This window comes from Oncorhynchus nerka, linkage group LG12 (assembly GCF_034236695.1).
Source record: "Oncorhynchus nerka isolate Pitt River linkage group LG12, Oner_Uvic_2.0, whole genome shotgun sequence".
NCBI lineage: Eukaryota > Metazoa > Chordata > Actinopteri > Salmoniformes > Salmonidae > Oncorhynchus > Oncorhynchus nerka.
In genome coordinates, this window is record NC_088407.1 from 9,704,793 (window position 1) to 9,729,779 (window position 24,987).

Sequence of the window (24,987 nt, forward strand, 5' to 3'; positions counted from 1 at the left end):
AATGCGCCAACTAAACTGACTTTTTTGGGATATAAAGAAGGACTTTATCGAACAAAACAACCTTGTTGTGTAGCTGGGACCCTTGGGATTGCAAACAGAGGAAGATCTTCAAAGGTAAGTGATTTATTTATGCGTGGCGCTGTCCTCAGATAATCGCATGGTATGCTTTCGCCATAAATCTTTTTTTTAAATCTGACAATGCGGTTGGATTAACAAGAAATTAAGCTTTTAAATGATACAGGTATACATGTATGTTCATGAATGTTTAATATTACGATTTTTGTATTTTGAATTTTGTGCTCTGCAATTTCACCGGATGTTGGCGAGGTGGGTCTCTAGCGCCCTACATAGCCCAAAGAGGTTCTATGACTGATCCACCCCCTAAAATATTATAAAATATATATATATATATATATATATATATATAAATATATAAACTTTTTTTAAAGAAAACACACGTGGTTAATGCTCTGAAACATTACAGCTGATGTTGTGCCGTGATGCCCGCAGATTCCAGATGGCCTATTGTAAGCTGGAGTCACACTCCTCATCCCACCTCCGACAGGCGGGTTCGTCAGGTCGTCGGTTCACCCTGACATTTCCATTCCTCTTCTGACAACAGAACTTGACGAATTGCTCACCAAGCACAGCAAGGGTTGTCCGGACCGGTTATGCTGCTCTGCGATTCCAAGGATGTGTAACCGTAGATACCACAATTGGACAAAGAAAACCAACTGGGATGCATCCCGAGGTAAATGTGGCTTGCCAGTGAACCTCCGGGTGTTCATCATTAATAATACTGTCTCAGAAGTTTCTGTCCATCACTGTTGTAACCCGAAAAAGCATTAAAGACAGAGTAAATGAGTACTTGAGATCACCTAGAAAGTCTGGACATATTTTATAAATATTTCATTTGCATAAGTATTCAGACCCTTTACTCAGTACTATGTTGAAGCACCTTTGGAAGTGATGACAGCTTCAAGTCTTCATGGGTATGATGCTACAAGCTTGTCACACTTGTATTTGGGGAGTTTCTCCCATTCTTCTCGGTAGATCCGCTCAAACTCTGTCAGGTTGGATGTGGAGCGATGCTGCAGAGCAATTTTCAGGTCTCTCCATAGATGTTCGATCGGGATCAAGTCCTGACTCTGGCTGGGCCACTCAAGGACATTCAGAGACTTATCCCAAAGCCACTCCTGTGTTGTCTTGCGTTGTCTTGGCTGTGTGCTTAGGGTCGTTGTCCTGTTGGAAGGTGACCCCAGTCTAAGGTCCTGAGCAGGTTTTCACCAAGGATATCTCAGTACTTTGCTCCGTTCATCTTTCCCTCAATCCTGACTAGTCTCCTAGTCCCTGCCACTGAAAAACATCGCCACAGCATGATGCTGCCACCACCATGATTCACTGATTCACCGTAGGGATGGTGCAAGGTTTCCTCCAGACGTGAAGCTTGGCATTCAGGCCAAATAGTTCAATCTTGGTTTTATCAGACCAGAGGATATTGTTTGCCTTTTGGCAAACTCCAAGCGGGCTGTAATGTGCCTTTTACCGAGAAGTGTCTTCCGCTGCAGAGTTAGTTGTCCTTCTGGAAGGTTCTCCCATCTCCACAGAGGAACTCTAGAGCTCTGTCAGAGTGACCATTGGGTTCTTGGTCACCTCCCTGACCAAGGCCCTTCTCCCCCGATTGCTCAGTTTGGCCGGGCGACCAGCTCTAGGAAGAGTCTTGGTGGTTCCAAACTTATTCCATTTAAGAATGATGGAGGCCTCTGTGTTCTTGGGGACCTTCAATGCTGCAGACACCTTTTGGTACCGTTCCCCAGGTCTGTGCCTCGACACAATCCTGTCTCGGAGCTCTACAGACAATCCCTTCGAACCTCATGGCTTGGTTTTTGCTATGACATGAACTGTCAACTGTGGGACCTTATATAGACAGGCCTTTCCAAAATCACGCCCAATCAATTGAATTTACCACAAGTGGACTCCAATCAAGCTGTAGAAACATTTCAAGGATAATCAATGGAAACAGGCTGTCATCACTTCCAAAGGTGCTTCAACTTAGTACTGAGTAAAGGGTCTGAATACTTATGTAAATGAAATATTTCAACAAAAAAAAACTTTTTTTTTTGCTATGTCATTATGGGGTATTGTGATGTCATTATGGGGTATTGTGATGTCATTATGGGGTATTGTGATGTAGATTGATGAGGGGAAAAAAATGTTTTAGTCCATTTTAAAATAAGGCTGTAACGTAACAAAAATGTGGAAAAAGTCAAGGGGTCTGAATACTTTCCAAATGTACTGTACACTTCCATTATTTTTTAAAACTGGTTCCCGGGGACCTTCAGACAAGTCTTGTGAGGCTTGTGGGCGTCCTAGAGCAAAACAATCAACATGAAACTCATGAGAGTTTTACCTTTCCAGAGTATTGTTCGGACGTTACAAACAGAAGTACGGAGCACCATTGTGTTCGTGAGTCTTATCTTTCCAAATGTCATAATAGTTTATAGGCCAAGCAGTTGGTAAGCTACAGACATCTTTGTGAGAAGACCAAATTTTCGGGATGTCTCCTGGTCAGACAAACACTGCTGTAGCTCTGCCACCTTCCACTACAGACGCAGAAGGGCAACTTCGGCAGACACGAAGCCCATGCTACGTCCCACTCCTGTGTTGTCTTGGCTGTGTGCTGTTGTCCCTGTGACCCCAGTCAGAGGTCCTGAGCACGTTTTCATCTCTCAGTACTTTGCTCCGCTCATCTTTCCCTCAATCCTGACTAGTCTCCCAGTCCATGCTGCTGAAAAACATACCCACAGCATGATGACGCCACCACCACCATAGCCCGTGCTACGTCCCAACAGATTTTTATGGGGATTATTATTATTAATTAAGTTCCCGCAGGGGCGCAGGCATTGACTCTATTAAAGGCCGTCACTTTATTTGAGGTTTGCTGTCTGGACCTCAAACCAACTGAAAACAAAAAGGACATTGTTGCAGTTCATTTCATGGCCGGTGCGCTTACTTTGACAGCCATTTAAAAAATATATATATATAATCTACTAGCAACATGACAAAACTCTTAACTGTAAATTCCTTGAACTGGTTTCCTGTTTATTATCGCTTGTGGTTTCTAGCCAATCAAAGCAGTCGAAGTAAAGCCAAACCCTAATGGACGAAACCATTGGGGAGCTGGTTTGCAAAATGCTATCATAACACGCAATAATAACATTTATAAAATTGTCATATATATATATATTTTAAATAGACTAGCGCAAAAAAATAAGTGAACAGATACAAATTACGATAAAAAAAAGTTTTTTTAAAAAGGAAGCGGTACTAAAACAAGTTTGTAATTAACTCCATGGACACAAGACTGCTTGGCTAATCTCAGTCACCAAGAAGAAGAACTGGTCAGCTGTTTCTGATTAATAAACATTGCCATGCTGCTGGGTAAAGGGTAATAACATTGAACAAAAAAACCAAAAATAATTTGTAAGTCATATCATAAGAAAATGGAATCACATTCACATGGATTTGCATGAAGTGGGAAGTTGACATTTGTCACTTCAAGCCTAAATATATCAAAGTGACATTTATTTACTTAAATCGTTGTGCGACGTCTAATTCCACGTTGGTTCAACGTAATTTTATTGAGATGTCGTGGAAACAACCGTAGCCGCGGGAACCATGCATAAACTAACTCACACAGGAGAAAACAATTTTTAATCTGTGGTGACTGTGGGAGAAAATGTATATCAGAAGGGGAAGAACACCGCTCATAAACCGACTGGCACAGGAGAGAAACAACATGGCTCTTCAGTTGGAGGTTAAAAAACATTCCCTCATGAGGCTGAAGACATATCCACAAGAAAACAAGATGAAAGCCGAGATCTTCAGTCAAGAAGATGGGAATTAAAAAGGCAGGATGTGGACAACAGTCTCAGGAAAGCAAAGCAACTCTGGATCATTCATAATAGGCGGTCAGATGAAATGTGTGTGAATAGGTTGTGATGGATGATGTGAGGTGTGATGGATGATGTGAGGTGTGATGGATGATGTGAGGGTGTGATGGATGATGTGAGGTGTGATGGATGATGTGAGGTTGTGATGGATGATGTGAGGTGTGATGGATGATGTGAGGGTGTGATGGATGATGTGAGGTGTGATGGATGATGTGAGGTGTGATGGATGATGTGAGGTTGTGATGGATGATGTGAGGTTGTGATGGATGATGTGAGGTGTGATGGATGATGTGAGGTGTGATGGATGATGTGAGGTTGTGATGGATGATGTGAGGTGTGATGGATGATGTGAGGTGTGATGGATGATGTGAGGTGTGATGGATGATGTGAGGTGTCATGGATGATGTGAGGTGTCATGGATGATGTGAGGTGTGATGGATTTACTTTTTTGTTAAACTGTCTATGTAAATAAAGTTTGATTTGATTCGAATGATGATGTAATGATTCAACATTGCACAGTATTGTAGGAAGCTCGCCGGTCTGCTGTTCAGTCTGTTGATGTTTTCACCTTATTAGAAACAGGAATTCCTGGTCCTTTGTTTTAAGAATGGTACAGAGTCTACGTGAGGGGGTACTGGTACAGAGTCAATGTGAGGGGGTACTGGTACAGAGTCTACGTGAGGGGGTACTGGTACAGAGTCAATGTGAGGGGGTACTGGTACAGAGTCACTGTGAGGGGGTACTGGTACAGAGTCAATGTGAGGGGGTACTGGTACAGAGTCAATGTGAGGGGGTACTGGTACAGAGTCAATGTGAGGGGGTACTGGTACAGAGTCTATGTGATGGGGTACTGGTACAGAGTCACTGTGAGGGGGTACTGGTACAGAGTCAACGTGAGAGGGTACTGGTACAGAGTCTATGTGAGGGGGTACTGGTACAGAGTCAACGTGAGGGGGTACTGGTACAGAGTCACTGTGAGGGGGTACTGGTACAGAGTCAACGTGAGAGGGTACTGGTACAGAGTCTACGTGAGGGGGTACTGGTACAGAGTCAATGTGAGGGGGTACTGGTACAGAGTCACTGTGAGGGGGTACTGGTACAGAGTCTATGTGAGGGGTACTGGTACAGAGTCAACGTGAGGGGTACTGGTACAGAGTCTATGTGAGGGGGTACTGGTACAGAGTCAACGTGAGGGGGTACTGGTACAGAGTCAACATGAGAGGGTACTGGTACAGAGTCTATGTGAGGGGGTACTGGTACAGAGTCTATGTGAGGGGGTACTGGTACAGAGTCAACGTGAGGGGGTACTGGTACAGAGTCAGCGTGAGGGGGTACTGGTACAGAGTCTATGTGAGGGGGTACTGGTACATAGTCAATGTGAGGGGGTACTGCTACTGAGTCAACGTGAGGGGGTACTGGTACAGAGTCAACGTGAGGGGGTACTGGTACAGAGTCAACGTGAGGGGGTACTGGTACAGAGTCAACGTGAGGGGGTACTGGTACAGAGTCAACGTGAGGGGGTAGTGGTACAGAGTCAACGTGAGGGGGTACTGGTACAGAGTCACTGTGAGGGGGTACTGGTACAGAGTCAATGTGAGGGGGTACTGGTACAGAGTCAATGTGAGGGGGTATAGAGGTCCTGGATGGCAGGAAGCTTGGTCCTGTAGTGCCTTGCGGTCGGACGCTGAGCAGTTGCCAATCCAGGCAGTGATGCAACCTGTCACGATGCTCTCGATGTGCAGCTGTAGAACCTTTTGAGGATCTGAGGACCCTGCAAAATATTATCAGTCTCCAGAGGGGGAATAGGTTTTGTCATGCCCTCTTCACGACTGTCTTGGTGTGCTTGGACCATGTTAGCTTGTTGATGTTGTGGACACCACGGAACGTGAAACTCTCAACCTGCTCCACTACAGCCCCGTCGATGAGAATGGGGGCGTGCTCGGCCCTCCTTTTACCGTAGTCAACAATCATCTCCTTTGTCTTGATCACGTTGAGGGAGAGGTTGTTGTCCTGGCACCACACGGCCAGGTCTCTGATCTCCTCCCTATAGACTGTCTCATTGTTGTCTGTGATCAGACTGTTGTGTCATCGGTAAACTAATGATGGTGTTGGAGTCGTGCCTGGCCGTGCAGTCATGAGTGAACAGGGAGTACAGGAGGGGACTGAGCACGCAGCCCTGAGGGGCCCCGTGTTTAGGATCAGCGTGGCGGATGTGTTGTTACCTACCCTTACCACCTGGGGGCGGCCCGTCAGGGAGTCCAGTATCCAGTTTGAGAGGGAGGTGTTTAGTCCCAGGGTCCTTAGCTTAGTGATGAGCTTTGAGACCACTGTGGTGTGAACAGGGATAATATCTCCTGATAACTGCATTCTCTAGTTTAGTGCACATTGTCACATCAGTCCCAAGCTGTTACAGTTATCAGGAGTCACCTGTGTTGCAATTTTACATATATATTTTTATATATATACAGTACCAGTCAAAATCTTGGACACCTACTCATTCAATGGTTTTTCCAACAAGTGCTCAGCATTTGTGGGAACTCCATCAAGACTGTTGGAAAAGCATTCCAGGTGAAGCTGGTTGAGAGAATGCCAAGCGTGTGCAAAGCTGTCATCAAGGCAAAGGGTGGCTACTTTGACGAATCTGGGTTACTACATGATTCCATATGTGTTATTTCATAGTTTTGATGACTTCACTATTATTCTACAATGTATAAAATAGTCAAAATATAGAAAATCCCTTGAATGGGTAGGTGTGTCCAAACTTTTGACTGCTACTGTATTTAATTATTTATTATTTAATTATTTATCTACATATTATCTAATTATTCAAACTTTTATATTTTTTTATCTGTATTTCTTCCTCCAATATGATAATGAGGGGCTGTCAATCAAGCATCTGTGGGTGGTATCTAACACACCATTGGTTGATCAACGACTGCTTTTACGCCACCTATGTGAAATCGTCGAATCAAACATAAAACAAAAGTTTAGCATTTTAGGTTCTGATGTTTTGTGCTCTGTGTGCGACCGTTGAACCGAGTTAATGAAGCATTTCTAAGTTATATTCTTCAAAAAGCAACGGGTGTAAAAACATATATATTTTTTTAATGGATGTGGCAAATGCATAACGTCCCTTTAACATTTTCCTAATTAAACTTGTGTTGACCTGCTTCCTCGTTCTGAACTATTGTTCAATTTAGTATCAGTGCAGTAATAGCACCACGCGACCACTAGATGGGGGTGTAGAACCACTACATAAGGCAGTGTCCTGTACTGTGTAATATATTAGTAGTCAACCCAGAACCAGGCTTCTGCAGCCACAGACGAGCTTTACAAGTCAACTCTGCATTACAAGCCGACATCTCTGCTGCCTTTTTACAGGGTAATTTAACTCATATTGCTGCTGTTGACTCATTAAGAGTGTGAGTTCACAACCAAAGAAGTGGATTTTGTCAATTAATTGTGAGTGTGTGCCTGTGGTAAGATACAATGTGTCTGTGAGTCGTTGGCTGTTAGATCACGTTATCTGTGAACGGAGAAAGTGAGGGTGGAGTGAGAGAAAGAGTGAGGTAGAGAATAAGGCTTTTCCTCATTTGGGCAAAAAGTTCTCTCCTCGGTGACCCGGAAATCGATAACTGGTTGAGGAAGAGGGGGGTGGGGTTACTAAGTGTAAAGGGGTGTGGTCAATTAAACAACTAAGGTGTCAATTCATTCAGTCCATTTGGGGAAAACATGCAGAAATTCACTGTGGACATGATATTAATATTTAAAATAAAATAAAAATGGAATCATCAGAGATATAAAAATAATTGAGAGAAGAGATGAATGGAGGAGATTCTCATTTGTGCAAAAGACTGTCCTCTCCTCAACTCCTCCGTCCTCTCTGACCTGAACAGTGGTCAAGGATATGTCCATTAGTTATTAGGCGAACAGAAGAGGCCCCTCCCCTCCTCGATAGCCACGTTTCATCGAAGACAGTCGTATGTATTCTACCTGTCTTTTGTGGAAGAGTTCTGCCACACCCCCTTTGAAGAGTTCTGCCACACCCCCTTTGAAGAGTTCTGCCACACCCCCTTCGAAGAGTTCTGCCACACCCCCTTCGAAGAGTTCTGCCACACCCCCTTCGAAGAGTTCTGCCACACCCCCTTCGAAGAGTTCTGCCACACCCCCTTCGAAGAGTTCTGCCACACCCCCTTTGAAGAGTTCTGCCACACCCCCTTTGAAGAGTTCTGCCACACCCCTTTGAAGAGTTCTGCCACACCCCTTTGAAGAGTTCTGCCACACCCCCTTCGAAGAGTTCTGCCACACCCCCTTTGAAGAGTTCTGCCACACCCCCTTTGAAGAGTTCTGCCACACCCCCTTTGAAGAGTTCTGCCACACCCCCTTCGAAGAGTTCTGCCACACCCCCTTTGAATCAGATCTGGTTTTCTCTGAGAAATGCATTGACATATTTAACAACAATATTTTATCTGTTTTATCTTTAAAATGTCTTGAACAACTAACTTAGTTTGTTTTTATAACTTTACTTTAACTTTATATAGTTTGGGATCCACCCATGTAAACTAATTTGCCTGGTTACTACATGATTCCATATGTGTTATTTCATAGTTTTGATGTCTTTACTATTATTCAACAATGTAGAAAATAGAAAAAAATAAAGACAATCCCATGAATGGGTCCAAACCTTTGACTGGTACTGTATGTGTGGAAAATATAAAACTGACCCAAGATTAGCGACGAGCCACACCTTCACCATACACCACATTAACTGAACAAGGTGTCTGATAGGCTGTCAGAATGTAAAACATGCATCTGATTGGCTGTGAGAGAGGAAGTGAACTGCTTTTGGATGGAACATGCCTACGACCCGAAGTTACTTATTCGTAGCAGGTCAGGAGATTTTACTCAGCGGGTTAGGATACGTAACGTGTTAGGTTAGGAGACATAGGTTAAGGTTAGGAAAGGGTTAGGGTCAGGGTCAGCTAAAATGCTGTCCTAACCTGCTACAAAAAAATAATTTCCTGTAGCTGTATGCCCTCTAGTCACAACCAATGGAACACTCAGCTCTGCACTGAGACGAATGATTGAAGGAGCTGTGTGTGTGTGTGTGTGTGTGTGTGTGTGTGTGTGTGTGTGTGTGTGTGTGTGTGTGTGTGTGTGTGTGTGTGGAAGCTCAAGCAGCGCTAACAACTGAGATGTTATCGGCCAATGAGAGGATTGCCAAGAATGGTTGGACTGACAGTCGATGGACTCGGGTTTGAGTCCCGGTCGGGGCTACCTGTGTCTTACCTCCCCGTGTGCTGGCTCGTGTCCAGACCCCCACCCCCCCTCCAGACAACAGGGCCACCCGGCACCTGAGGGCCTCCAGGTCAGCTCTAACCACCACCTCGTGGCCCCTCAGTAGAGTCATCCAGGGCTCGAGACGATGCCTTCCAGGGCCTCGTCTACACAGCAGTCTACTGAGTTTAACAACTTCTGTTGGGGCTGTGAGAGAAGAGACAGGCCCAAAGCCTGTAGAGCATCAGATAGGCTACATAGTACACATACAAAACAGACAGGGGAGGTGGGAAGGAGTCACAGTCACAATATCATATATCATTTGATTTTATACTGTATAAAACAAGACAGTTTTAAGTCAGAAAATCAAAGTAACAATAAACTTAAATTCTGTACAAAACAATGTAATGTGATACTGTATAAAACAATATAATTTAATACTGTATTAAACAATATACTTTAATACTGTATAAAATAATATAATTTAATACTGTATTAAACAGTATACTTTAATACTGTATAAAACAATATACTTTAATACTGTATAAAACAATATACTTTAATACTGTATAAAACAATATACTTTAATACTGTATAAAACAATATACTTTAATACTGTATTAAACATTATACTTTAATACTGTCCAAAACAAGTCACCAAAGATTGAAGGCCTTATCCTCTCGTTAGCTACATTTGTCCATTTCCACTAATGACAAATGAACAGGTGTCTGACATGCACACGTAAATGGACAGGTGTCTGACATGCACACATAAATGGACAGGTGTCTGACATGCACACGTAAATGGACAGGTGTCTGACATGCACACGTAAATGAACAGGTGTCTGACATGCAAAAATGTTTCTGCTGTTGTTTCCCTTATGATGCACGTTGAACCTCACCACAGATGCTCCATTATATTGACCGGATACTTTAGTGGCTCTAACAATAAAATAAATGTCTTTAAAAAAATGGAAGGCAGTTGGGAAGAGGCAAGATAAAAAAAATATATATATATTTTTTAAAGTTTGGGAGTTGTGGCATTCCTTATGTTCTCAAAATGTCAGCGCTCGGAGAGAAGACACGTTACCGAGGTGAGCTGGACGATAATGAGATTGAGTTACGTCGGGATGTAACTAGGCCGCTAGCAAAGCCGGGGAGAAGAGGAATATTGGGAAAAGGAACACAGAAAGGAGGATTTAAAAGGAGGAGGAGGAATGGAGGAGGAAGATGAAGAAAAAGAGGTGGCAGACAATGTGGAAAGGAGACGTTGAATTAGATGAAGATGAAGATAAAAAAATGTTTTAAGAGGGAGATGAGGAGGTGTAGAACACTGGGGTCAGGTACAAACAGAGTGAGATGTCCACCAGACAGAGTTCTGGAGGTCAAATAGAAGTGATGGGGGAGATTGAGGTGGAAGGTGTGGTGAGGAGCCCGAGCCTTGCATCAATTGACATGGTTATTATAAAGATGAGTTTGGCCCGGTGGGAGTGAGATTCTTGGAGAAAGCGGATCCAAGCCTTTTTGGCTGATCCATATGTGGTATCAGGTTGGGTTGAAAGTATGTTGGATACTGTTAAATCGATGAAGGTAACCCGAAGTGGACTGTGATTTTGTTTGTGTTTCTTCCTCTCAGAGGGAGTGAGTGCTCCGTGTCCACGCAACTCGGGGCCAAGATCTGTGTTTCTTCCTCTCAGAGGGAGCGAGTGCTCCGTGTCCACGCAACTCGGGGCCAATATCTGTGTTTCTTCCTCTCAGAGGGAGCGAGTGCTCCGTGTCCACGCAACTCGGGGCCAAGAACTGTGTTTCTTGATTTACTTTTAGGAACAGGGCACCATTGAAAGGAGTGATTTATGTGGAGGTGGAGCAATTGAAGTTGAAGATTCCTGGTGTTTGTGATGCCCGTCGTTTGGCGCGATGTAGGCCCGGTGGGGAGCGTGGTGAAACAGAGGTGTCACAGTCTGTCCTTGAGTTTTGAATCAGAGTCTTTACCCCCTGACAAAGTCATGTTAGGATATATCAGTTATCCTATCAGAGCTTTTGTGCCGAACCCACTGTGGTGTTTCAGGTGCCACGTTTATGGTCCTGTTGCAGCAGTGTGTAGGAGCGGGAGATTCCAAGATGTGGGAAGTGTGCAAGAGGGCATGGGACAGAAGATTGCGTAGTTTCGGTGGATAAAGTTGTGTGTGTCAACTGTAGTGGTGCCCATGTTGCTTGGGATCGGTGTCCGGTGAGAGAGAGGCAGGTTGAGGTGGCCAGAGTCAGAGTAGTGCAGAAGGTGTCGTATGCTGAGGCAGTGCAAAAAAGTAGATGGGTCAAGTGTGATAGTAGATTTGTGCCAGCAAAAAAAAAACGCCACCTGCTGGAGAAGACAGGTTTTGGGCCCAGTTATCCTTCTGGCTTTGCCTCTTTCTCACGCACGCCCACCTGCCACGGCTCGTGGTAAAAGTAAAACACGGACTGGATTTCAAAAACACGGTTTAGAAGTGTCACTTACCAAACTCCAACTTTTATTATTGATTGGCAGCATTATTTATCAATGAACGTGCAAAGGAAAGGGAACCGTAACATTGCCGCTACCTCGCTTGTATCCAATAATCCTTGATTTATGGACGATAGGAGGAGTCCTACTGCCACCAAAGACTGACGTTTATGGTCAAAACAAGGAAATGTAAAGCCCCTTTACCATTATGATTGTCAAATAAGTGTATATCGAATAATATTTTTGTTGTTGCATAAATCCATTATTATAAAGTGCACTTTTTTTTGCTCTCTTGGAAGTAGAAGAAGAAGGCAACTGGCTTTATCACGCGAAATTGGGCAAGTAGCTAGGGAAGGAAAGGGAACTAGGGGAATTAAACGGAGAGTCTTGTATCTGCGTTGGGTTTTTGTTTTTTGGTGACGCAGGAACGGCGTCTCTTCTCTGTCCCGGGGTGCGTATATTCATTCCGACGCAAAATGTTTCCTAAACTGAACCAAACGGAACGAAACGGGGAGTTGTCCAACCTGATGTTGTCCAATAGAACATTCGCTTGCTCTGTTTGCGTCGGTAAACGGTTTCCGTAATGAACACGCCCCCTGTGGTCTTGTTCGGGTAGGATATGGAAACATGGCGAGCGTTGAAATAGCAGCGGAACACGAACGTATCTTACGGGAGATAGAGAGCACAGACACGAACTGTATCGGACCGACACTCCGGTAAGAAAGAGTCCGGTAGTCGGGACGTATTCTTGTAATGATTTGGTGTAAAAAGGCAGTTTTTAACCCCGTTACCGGGGAACAGTTGATAGCGACTAGAGAGTCCATCTCTCCCCTTTGGCTAAGCTAACAACTCCTCTTCGGGGGTACAGATTTATTTTGCTAACCGGTTCAAACTTGTTGAAGAAGCTGTAACTAGTTGTGTTAACTAACTAATTAACGACAAAACACACCATTTTGTTATTCTGGCCAAACAAATTATAGTGATCATGGACATATGTTTTCAGTTCATATAAAAAAAAGAATAGAGTAACACTTGACAAGTGTGTTATCCGATTAGCTGTGCTAACTAGCCTAACAACCCTAACTAGCCTAACAACCCTAACTAGCCCAACAACAACCCCAACTAGCCCAACAACAATCCTAACTAGCCCAACAACAACAACCCTAACTAGCCCAACAACAACAACCCTAACTAGCCCAACAACAACAACCCTAACTAGCCCAACAACAACAACCCTAACTAGCCCAACAACAACAACCCTAACTAGCCCAACAACAACAACCCTAACTAGCCCAACAACAACAACCCTAACTAGCCCAACAACAACAACCCTAACTAGCCCAACAACAACAACCCTAACTAGCCCAACAACAACAACCCTAACTAGCCCAACAACAACAACCCTAACTCCCTGACTAGCCTGACTACCCTACCTCCCTACCTAGCCTGACTACCCTACTTAGCCTGACTACCCTACCTTCCCTACCTAGCCTGACTAGCCTACCTAGCCTGACTACCCTACCTAGCCTGACTACCCTACCTAGCCTGACTACCCTACCTAGCCTGACTACCCTACCTAGCCTGACTACCCTACCTAGCCTGACTACCCTACCTTCCCTACCTAGCCCGACTAGCCTGACTACCCTACCTAGCCTGACTAGGTAGCAGCTAACGTTAGTTAGCCAAAGTGAATAAACAGTTGACGAACTGCCAAAATACGTCTTCTAACACGTCAGGGTTTATTATTAGGGATTTTTAAGGGAGTAACAAAATGAAAAGGTGGTTCTATTGTTATACTTTGTATTCCATGTCATGGAAAAGCTTTTCAGGAACACAGTACATTTTTATTTATTTGACGAGGATTTATCATTTCTGAGGTACAGTGTCTTATTTTTCAAGTGATCTGTAAAAGGTGGCGGACTGGTCAAACATAATCCCTAGTCCAATAACCATACCAAATCACCTGTCTGGATTCTTCAATTCAACACTTTTTTTGTTGTTGTCCAATATCTCATATTGTTGACATTTTCAGGGCTGATGTAAAAGACTGATTTTTCAACTACAAGTACAATTTATGAAATGCAAAAAAAGAGACAATACTGGAATACATAATTCCATACATTTTAAGACCAATAATTTAAGGTAGGGTGGTCATATTATAAACCGCTCTTTATGCTTTGTACAATACCAAACAAACCGTTTCATTCTAATTTAATTAAATGGTTTCAAACTACTTTATGCAGATGAACAATGCAAATTATTTAGTGAATTGCAATCTTCCAATTGCTTCCTCACACGCACCACACACACACACACACACACACACACACACACACACACACACACACACACACTTCTCACTTAGTCTGAACTATAACATAGAAGGCTACACTAGTAGTCTAATAACATAGCTTACTTCTAAGGTAAGCTGCCTGCTAGCCAGCTGCAAATCAAGATGGTTGTGACACATTTTCAATTCACTGGTATTTTAGCTATATATATATATATTTCAGACTGTAGCCACTGAATTCTGGTAGTTTTACACTTGAAATACTTAAACGATAATTCACCTTTCACCCAGAGCGTTACCTCAGCGAACAGCGTCGAGCCAACAAACAGTCCCTCACACAGCTAGCATCTCGTCGTGAAAACGGGTGACAACCCACACACCAAAATGTAGCTACGAAGCTCTACTTTGTAACCTGCTATATATATATTGTTTTTTTTAATGTATTTTTTTTTCATTTCACATCTGAATGACAGAAGCGAAGGAAAAACACATCTACACCTATCAGATTAGAGCCTTAAAACAGACCTGACATCTATCGCCATCAGATTAGAGCCTTAAAACAGACCTGACATCTATCGCCATCAGATTAGAGCCTTAAAACAGACCTGACATCTATCGCCATCAGATTAGAGCCTTAAAACAGACCTGACATCTATCGCCATCAGATTAGAGCCTTAAAACAGACCTGACATCTATCGCCATCAGATTAGAGCCTTAAAACAGACCTGACATCTATCGCCATCAGATTAGAGCCTTAAAACAGACCTGACATCTATCGCCATCAGATTAGAGCCTTAAAACAGACCTGACATCTATCGCCATCAGATTAGAGCCTTAAAACAGACCTGACATCTATCGCCATCAGATTAGAGCCTTAAAACAGACCTGACATCTATCGCCATCAGATTAGAGCCTTAAAACAGACCTGACATCTATCGCCATCAGATTAGAGCCTTAAAACAGACCTGACATCTATCGCCATCAGATTAGAGCCTTAAAACAGACCTGACATCTATCGCCATCAGATTAGAGCCTTAAAACAGACCTGACATCTATCGCCATCAGATTAGAGCCTTAAAACAGACCTGACATCTATCGCCATCAGATTAGAGCCTTAAAACAGACCTGACATCTATCGCCATCAGATTAGAGCCTTAAAACAGACCTGACATCTATCGCCATCAGATTAGAGCCTTAAAACAGACCTGACATCTATCGCCATCAGATTAGAGCCTTAAAACAGACCTGACATCTATCGCCATCAGATTAGAGCCTTAAAACAGACCTGACATCTATCGCCATCAGATTAGGGGGGGCAATGTAGCCTGGGTTTTGTCCCCCCCCCCACTGTGGTTCTGAAATCACCATCACCCACTAATTAACTTGAATAATTAACTTGTCATCATCAGCAGATGGTGTGAACTAGTAATGTGTACATATTTCTCATTTACAAATTAGCTATATTTTTTAAATATATTTTTTCCTTAATTTAACTAGGCAAGTCAGTTATTTATGACGCTGGGCCAATTGGGAGTCCCATAGGTCGGCACAACCACGGCCGGTCGTTATACAGCCTGGATTCGAACCAGGGTGCCTGTAGTGACCTTAGACCGCTGCGCCACTCATGCAGGCAAATATTTGACGATCCCACCCGGTGTGTCTGAGCATTTTTAAACGTTTGAATTGGGGAGAGACTTGTGAATCGTTACATCCCTGCTAGTCATTCAACTTTGTGTGTCATTGCATTGTCATTAAGTATTGTATTTGCTGGCTCATCAAATGTGGGTGTAAACGTGTGTGTGTGTGTGGGTGTAAACGTGTGTGTGTTCATTGTCACACAGTATTGTGCTGCAGTGCCACGTTATTTTCCAATACAACCCCCCAGTCTTGGTATGAATCCCAGTTGATACACGGACCAAGCTCCCGAGCTAACTATTACTCAGAACACACACACACACACACACACACACACAGGTTTCAGATGAACTACAATCCAGTGTTTACTCAAAGCTATGATTCTTTTACATGTAATCAACTAGAAGTGCCACTCCCTGTGTGAGTCACCTGGCCACATAGCTACAGTTGCAACAATGCTGTTTTGACTGTGTGCTTGCTCTGGGGAAACTGTGAGGTCATTTTGGATCCTTGACCCGACAGGGAGTGGTGGGAATGGGTCTGTAATGACAGTTTCACATCCCCGCGTTTGTGAACGAGGTTACATTTTTAGATGCATCCTGAGGTGGTGGTTGTTGTTGTTGTTGTTGTTGCATACGATCCTCAGTCATTGCACTTCCTTGTTGTTTCCAGGGGGGGGAAGTATTAGTTGTCTAGGCAACTGGTCGTTTCCGGAAGGTTTTGCTCGTAGTACATTCCTTTGACTATCGCGTTGTCTTGAAGGAGGTGTGTGTCTGGTCTGTGTGTGTGTGTGAGGGGTACAAACTCTAGCTAGATGCAGGTTTCAGCTGGTAGCTACATTCCTCTGAGTCTCACTGACAGGCTAGTTATTTTTGAACCAATAGAGCCAAATCAATAACTGGTGTGAACTGCTCTGGTGTGGGTCTGTGTGTGTGTGTGTGTGTGTGATTCTAACATTCCTGGGTGAGGAAGAGGGAAGCACGGATCGGAGCCTTCCTCATCCTCTACCTGAGGAATCACTCCCACAGCCAGGAGGGGGGACTTTAGGGGAGATTCTTGCCCCCCCACTCCCACCCCTCTGTTCTCTCAGTTCAATTCAGAGGGTTTTATTTGCCTTATTTATTATGATTATTTTATTTAAAAACATATGTTAACGTAGTTTATTTTCTACTTCATTAGCTTTGGCAATACATTTTTTTACAGCAAGCATTACACTCACAAAAGTTCCAAAACAATAAATAGATTTCAAATGTCGTATTAAAAAAGGGAAAATAAATAAACATAAATGTGGGTTATGTTTACAATGTGGGTTGTATTTACAATGTGGGTTGTATTTACAATGTGGGTTGTATTTACAATGTGGGTTGTGTTTACAATGTGGGTTGTGTTTACAATGTGGGTTGTGTTTACAATGTGGGTTGTGTTTACAATGTGGGTTGTATTTACAATGTGGGTTGTATTTACAATGTGGGTTGTGTTTACAATGTGGGTTGTGTTTACAATGTGGGTTGTGTTTACAATGTGGGTTGTGTTTACAATGTGGGTTGTGTTTACAATGTGGGTTGTATTTACAATGTGGGTTGTATTTACAATGTGGGTTGTGTTTACAATGTGGGTTGTGTTTACAATGGTGTTTGTTCTTCACTGGTTGACCTTTTCTTGTGGCAACAGGTCACACATCTTGCTGCTGTGATGGCACACAGTGATATTTCACCCAAATAGATATGGGAATTTATAAAAATCGGGTTTGTTTTTTTCGAATTCTTTGTAGATCTGTGTAATTTGAGGGCAATATGTGTCTCTATGGTCATACATTGGGCAGGAGGTTAGGAAGTGCAGCTCAGTTTCCACCTCATTTTGTGGGCAGTGAGCACATAGCCTGTCCAGGTGGGGCGGCAGGGTAGCCTAGTGAGGACTAGTTGGACTAGTAACCGAAAGGTTGCAAGTTCAAATCCCCGAGCTGACAAGGTACAAATCTGTCGTTCTGCCCCTGAACAGGCAGTTAACCCACTGTTCCTAGGCCGTCATTGAAAATAAGAATTTGTTCTAAACTGACTTGCCAAGTTAAATAAAGGTAAAATTAAAAGGTGTGCAGCTCAGTTTCCACCTCATTTTGTGGGCAGTGAGCACATAGGCAGACATGGCTCTCAAGAGAAGACAGGCTAAGGTGGCTTTTCTCATTAGCAAGGCTATGCTCACTGAGTCTGTACATAGTCAAAGCTTTCCATAAGTTTGGGTCAGTCACAGTGGTCAGGTATTCTACCGCTGTGTACTCTCTGTTTAAGGCCAAATAGCATTCTAGTTTGCTCTGTTTTTTTGTTAATTCTTTCCAATGTGTCAAGTAATTATCTTTTTGTTGTCTCATGATTTGGTTGGGTCTAATTGTGCTGCTGTCCTGGGGCTCTGTGGGGTGTGTTTGTGAACAGAGCCCCAGGACCAGCTTGCTTAGGGGACTCTTCTCCAGGTTCATCTCTCTGTAGGTGATGGCTTTGTTATGGAAGGTTTGGGAATCTTTTCTTTTTAGGTGTTTTTTTTAATTTAACAGCTCTTTTCTGGATTTTGATAATTATCGGATATCGGCCTAATTCTGCTCTGCATGCATTATTTGGTGTTTTACATTGTACACTGAGGATATTTTTGCAGAATTCTGCATGCAGAGTCTCAGTTTGGTGTTTGACACATTTTGTTAATTTTTGGTTGGTGAGCGGACCCCAGACCTCACAACCATGAAGGGCGATGGGTTCTATAACTGATTCAAGTATTTTTAGCCAGATCCTAATTGGTATGTTGAATTTTATGTTCCTTTTGATGACATAGAAGTCCCTTATTTCCTTGTCTCTCAGATCGTTCACAGCTTTGTGGAAGTTACTTCTGGCGCTGATGTTTAGGCCGAGATATGTAAAGTTTTTTTTTTTTTGTGTGTGCTCTAGGGAAACAGTGTCTAGATGGAATTTGTATTTATGGTCCTGGGAACTGGACCTTTTTTGGAACACCATTATTTTGGTCTTTACCGTCAGGGCCCAGGTCGGCCCAGGTCTGTCAGGGCCCAGGTCGGCCCAGGTCTGTCAGGGCCCAGGTCTGTCAGGGCCCAGGTCTGTCAGGGCCCAGGTCTGTCAGGGCCCATGTCTGTCAGGGCCCAGGTCTGTCAGGGCCCATGTCTGACAGAATCTGTGCAGAAGATCTAGGTGCTGCTGTAGGCCCTCCTTGGTTGGGGTCAGAAGCACCAGATCATCAGCAAACAGTAGACATTTGACTTCAGATTCTGGTAGGGTGAGGCCGGGTGCTGCAGACTTTTCTTGTGCCCTCACCAATTCGTTGATATATTTGTTAAAGAGGGTGTGGAAAGAAATGCTTTTTTGGCCAATTTTAACCGCACACTTGTTGTTTGTGTACATGGGATTTTATAATTTTGTATGTTTTTCCCCCAACACCACTTTCCATCAATTTGTACAGCAGACCCTCATTCCAAATTGAGTCAAAAGCTTTTTTGAAATCAACAAAGTTTCCCTTTGTTTGTTTGTCAATTAGGGTGTGCAGGGTGAATACGTGGTCTGTCGTACGGTAATTTCATAAAAGCCAATTGGACATTTTCTCAGCACTTTGTTTTCACTGAGGAAATGTACGAGTCTGCTGTTAATAATAATGCAGAGGATTTTCCCAAGGTTACTGTTGAAGCATATCCCACGGTAGCTATTGGGGTCAAATTTGTCTCCTCTTTTGTGGATTGGGGTGATCAGTCCTTGGTTCCAAATATTGGGGCAGACACCAGAGCGAAGATTGTCTTTTAATAGTTGATTCTAAAATATGTAATTGATCATGTATACTTGTGCTGTTTGTTCTTTGTTAAAGAGCCAAAAAGATTGGAGAAGTGGTTTATTCATACATCTCCATTTTGGATAGATAATTCTTCGTGTTGTTGTTTGTTTAGTGTTTTCCAATTTACCCAGAAGTGGTTTCGATTCTATGGATTCTTCAATTACATTGAGCTGATTTCTGAAGTGCTGTTCCTTCTTTTTCCGTAGTGTATTTCTGTATTGTTTTAGTGATTCACCATAGTGAAGGCGTAGACTCAGGTTTTCTGGGTCTCTATGTTTATGGTTGGACAGGTTTCTCAATTTCTTTCTTAGGTTTTTGCCTTCTTCATCAAACCACTTTCTTTTCATTGTTTCTTTTCTGCTTGAGATTTTTTTGATTTGGTTAGGAAGCTGAAAGGTCAAATGTACTGTTTAGGCTTTCTACTGCCAAGTTTACACGCTTGTCCAGGAAATTGTCTAGAAGGGATTTAATGTGTTGCCTGATTCATTTTTGGTAGGTTTCTACTCTCTCTCTTTCCTCGTGGTCAGAGAGGACGCTCTTAGCAGTCATCAGCAATTAACCTGAATACAATAACACTACACAGTGTCAGGGCCAAACCCAGGAGGAGTCAACACACTACACAGTGTCAGGGCCAAACCCAGGAGGAGTCAACACACTACACAGTGTCAGGGCCAAACCCAGGAGGAGTCAACACACTACACAGTGTCGGGGCCAAACCCAGGAGGAGTCAACACACTACACAGTGTCAGGGCCAAACCCAGGAGGAGTCAACACACTACACAGTGTCAGGGCCAAACCCAGGAGGAGTCAACACACTACACAGTGTCAGGGCCAAACACAGGAGGAGGAGTCAACACACTACACAGTGTCAGGGCCAAAACACAGGAGGAGGAGTCAACACACTACACAGTGTCAGGGCCAAACACAGGAGGAGGAGTCAACACACTACACAGTGTCAGGGCCAAACACAGGAGGAGGAGTCAACACACTACACAGTGTCAGGGCCAAACACAGGAGGAGGAGTCAACACACTACACAGTGTCAGGGCCAAACACAGGAGGAGGAGTCAACACACTACACAGTGTCAGGGCCAAACACAGGAGGAGGAGTCAACACACTACACAGTGTCAGGGCCAAACACAGGAGGAGGAGTCAACACTCTACACAGTGTCAGGGCCAAACACAGGAGGAGGAGTCAACACACTACACAGTGTCAGGGCCAAACACAGGAGGAGGAGTCAACACACTACACAGTGTCAGGGCCAAACACAGGAGGAGGAGTCAACACTCTACACAGTGTCAGGGCCAAACCCAGGAGGAGGAGTCAACACACTACACAGTGTCAGGGCCAAACCCAGGAGGAGCCAACACACTACACAGTGTCAGGGCCAAACACAGGAGGAGGAGTCAACACACTACACAGTGTCAGGGCCAAACACAGGAGGAGCCAACACACTACACAGTGTCAGGGCCAAACACAGGAGGAGGAGTCAACACACTACACAGTGTCAGGGCCAAACACAGGAGGAGGAGTCAACACACTACACAGTGTCAGGGTCAAACACAGGAGGAGGAGTCAACACACTACACAGTGTCAGGGCCAAACACAGGAGTCAACACACTACACAGTGTCAGGGCCAAACCCAGGAGGAGTCAACACACTACACAGTGTCAGGGCCAAACACAGGAGGAGGAGTCAACACACTACACAGTGTCAGGGCCAAACACAGGAGGAGGAGTCAACACACTACACAGTGTCAGGGTCAAACACAGGAGGAGGAGTCAACACACTACACAGTGTCAGGGCCAAACACAGGAGTCAACACACTACACAGTGTCAGGGCCAAACACAGGAGTCAACACACTACACAGTGTCAGGGCCAAACACAGTAGGAGGAGTCAACACACTACACAGTGACAGGGCCAAACACAGGAGGAGGAGTCAACACACTACACAGTGTCAGGGCCAAACACAGTAGGAGGAGTCAACACACTACACAGTGACACACCCCGGTGGTGTCTCTCCCCACTACGGCCCCGGTGGTGTCTCTCCCCACTACGGCCCCGGTGGTGTCTCTCCCCCCACTACGGCCCCGGTGGTGTCTCTCCCCCCACTACGGCCCCGGTGGTGTCTCTCCCCCCACTACGGCCCCGGTGGTGTCTCTCCCCCCACTACGGCCCCGGTCGTGTCTCTCCCCCCACTACGGCCCCGGTCGTGTCTCTCCCCCCACTACGGCCCCGGTCGTGTCTCTCCCCCCACTACGGCCCCGGTCGTGTCTCTCCCCCCACTACGGCCCAGGTCTTGTGTGTGTGTTTCTCTCTCCCCTCCACAGACATCAGTATGGGTGTATTGGTGTGTATGTGGTTGAACAGTAGTCTGTAATATACATAGTGTTTACAGGCCAGTGAGGCTATATGATCATTCTGTTGTCTAGCTAGACTAGTTTCTGTCACCGATCCTACCTACCACTGTCTCCCATTCTCACTATAGGCAACAACACGCACAGACTGCTCTGACTCTGGTAGAGCCCTCAGGACTTTTTATAGGGCTGAGCTTCCAAGTTTGTGAGCACGAATAAAGGCTATAAATGGTGTGTGTTGGTCTGAGTACAGAAGGATGACTCAGGAGAGTGTGTGTGTGTAGCACTCTTGTGGTGAGCCACTCCCTGCCCTGCCCCCTTCCACTAGCACAACCCTGTTGAGACACACACACACAGCTGTTGAGAGGTGCATAGTGGGGGTGAAGCCTTATAGAGACCCCAGTTAGATAGCTGCCCTAAAGTTAGATTTCACGCTTTTAAACCTTTTTATGAAGTCACACTGACACACTCTGCTGTTGTTAGTGATGTCACAATCATCACTCAGCAATCTCTGATGATGTCATAATGACAGGGTAGCCTAGTGGTTGGAGCGTTGGACTAGTAACCGAAAGGTTGCAAGTTCGAATCCCCCAGCTGACAAGGTACAAATCTGTCGTTCTGCCCCTGAACAAGGAAGTTAACCCACTGTTCCTAGGCTGTCATTGAAAATAAGAATTTGTTCTTAACTGACTTGCCTAGTTAAATAAAAAAATAAAATAGCTCGCCAGTTTGCGACGTCACAAAGGTGGCTCGGCAGTTAGTGATGTCACAAAGGTGGCTCGGCAGTTAGTGATGTCACAAAGGTGGCTCGGCAGTTAGTGATGTCACAAAGGTGGCTCGGCAGTTAGTGATGTCACAAAGGTGGCTCGGCATTGAAGCCCAGCTATGTAATCCGGATCACCAGCTCACGTCCGACTGACCCCGTCTAGATTGCTCTCATTCCTCGCCAGACTGACGTTGGACCCTGTTCTGCCTTGCACCGCCTAGGGACTACCCCGCCTAGGGACTACCCCGCCTAGGGACTACCCCGCCTAGGGACTACCCGCCTAGGGACTACCCGCCTAGGGACCACCCGGCGTCTGTGTGAAGCTGACTCACCGTCAGACAGTGCTGCCACACTGTCATCTGACCAAAGACCCACATTCTATCCATTGATTGTAACTATACACCTAATTGTCTTTTCTCTCTTGCATTGGGGTAGTGGGTAGTGCGTGGTGCGTGGTGGGTAGTGGGTGGTGGGTGGTGGGTAGTGGGTAGTGGGTGGTGGGTGGTGGGTAGTGGGTAGTGCGTAGTGGGTAGTGGGTAGTGGGTAGTGCGTGGTGGGTAGTGGGTAGTGGGTAGTGGGTAGTGGGTAGTGCGTGGTGGGTAGTGGGTAGTGGGTCGTGGGTAGTGGGTAGCTCCTTAGGTTAACGTTATGTAACTACATCATTTTAACGTTTTAAAGATGCATTATGCAGAAATCTCTCCTCCATTTCCTGGTTGCTAAAATCTATTAGTTGTCCTAATTTCAGTTTACGTGACAAAATTAGCAAGTACAGTGTAGAGAATCATTGTATATCTTTCCATAACCCCCCCCAAAAAATGCTTTTAGCTGTTTGAAGCTGGTGTACAAAAAATGAAACTTAGAGATTCACCCATTTTGAAAGTTATATTGTTTCTGTGCATCTCTGAGTGACGCTCTATCAATTCTCGGGGGGTCATTTCACGTTTTCATGTGTGTCTCAGAGCTATCGCCGTTCAAACAGGTAGAAATTCAGCCAATTACGACGTAGCGCCGTGATAAAGTCTCTCTCACTACCCTGGAAGTTAATAGGAATACGACTTTTAGACGGTGAAAACGTCGCTCGTGTCAGATCTAAACACTGATGTCTGATGTCATAAGGCAGGTGGTTGTCTTCTCTTGAATGAGCCATTGATCATATATTTGTTTTAGGATGTTCCTTAAACACGACCTCTAGAAAACACGACCAATTCACACATCTGATATTAGCTCCTTAGACATATCTAAAGAGGAATCCATTATGACTGTTGTTGTCTTTTAGTGGTATTGTTAAGAGAACTCCTATGTCAGGTCTTTTTAGAATAACATAAACTGGTCCCCCGATTCATAACAAATATTAATTGTCCTTTTTAGATTATTTTTTTTTATAGCTAAACTCTTGACCAATGTGTTGTGGCCAAGTACTTTTACAAATAATTGTTCCTAGACAGTGAATCAGGGTGAATCCGTTAGATTCTAGAACACGGTCCCATGGGGGTGTCCCATGATGCTCTCTGATCCGCATCTCCTGGACTCTGCCTCCTCCAGCTACTATCACTCCATTCCTCCCTCCGTCCCTACCCCTTTTTGTCTGTCTGTCTGTGCTGTAACACGGAAAATAATGTTAGGTTTTGTTACTATATTATAGCCTATCGTCTAGTTAGTCTGTCTCTCTCTGTCTGTCTCTGTCGTCTAGTTAGGCTGTAACACAGAAAATAATGTTAAGTTTTGTTACTGTAATGGCTTCTGGGTATCTAGTCCTGAGGTTGTGAGGTTGGGAATCTATCTAAAGACTTCATAACAGTTGTTTGGTGGCCAGAAGTATTACAGCGAAACGACTATCATAAACTAAAACCACTACACAATAAGCAAGAAAATAGTTTAAAAGCAATACAAAATTGTACATTTTAAATTTACAGTTAATGCTTTAGCTAGCTCGTGTCACACGATGAGTGCCTGGTTTACTGTATAGCTAGTTGGCTAATGTTAGCTGGTCAGCTAGGTGGCTCGTGTTAGCTGGTCAGCTAGGTGGCTCGTGTTAGCTGGTCAGCTAGGTGGCTCGTGTTAGCTGGTCAGCTAGGTGGCTCGTGTTAGCTGGTCAGCTAGGTGGCTCGTGTTAGCTGGTCAACTAGGTGGCTCGTGTTAGCTGGTCAGCTAGGTGGCTCGTGTTAGCTGGTCAGCTAGGTGGCTCGTGTTAGCTGGTCAGCTAGGTGGCTCGTGTTAGCTGGTCAGCTAGGTGGCTCGTGTTAGCTGGTCAGCTAGGTGGCTCGTGTTAGCTGGTCAGCTAGGTGGCCAGCTAGGTGGCTCGTGTTAGCTGGTCAGCTCGTGTTAGCTGGTCAGCTAGCTTGTTAAGTAGTGATTTTCGTAAATGAATTGTATAACCCCAAAATATGCATAATCATTTGTCTCTTCAT

At 44.4% G+C, this 24,987-nt stretch overlaps 1 protein-coding gene across 1 annotated transcript in view; it reads left to right on the forward strand.

Moving 5' to 3' along the window:
• Positions 1 to 12,294: 12,294 nt before the first annotated feature.
• Positions 12,295 to 24,987, forward strand: part of exoc6b (exocyst complex component 6B) — a 155,781-nt gene continuing 143,088 nt past the window's right edge. Inside the window, exon 1 of the mRNA XM_065026007.1 lies at positions 12,295 to 12,428. Coding sequence (XP_064882079.1) covers positions 12,340 to 12,428 — 89 coding nt within the window. The 5' untranslated portion in view covers positions 12,295 to 12,339. The remainder of the gene's footprint in view (positions 12,429 to 24,987) is intronic.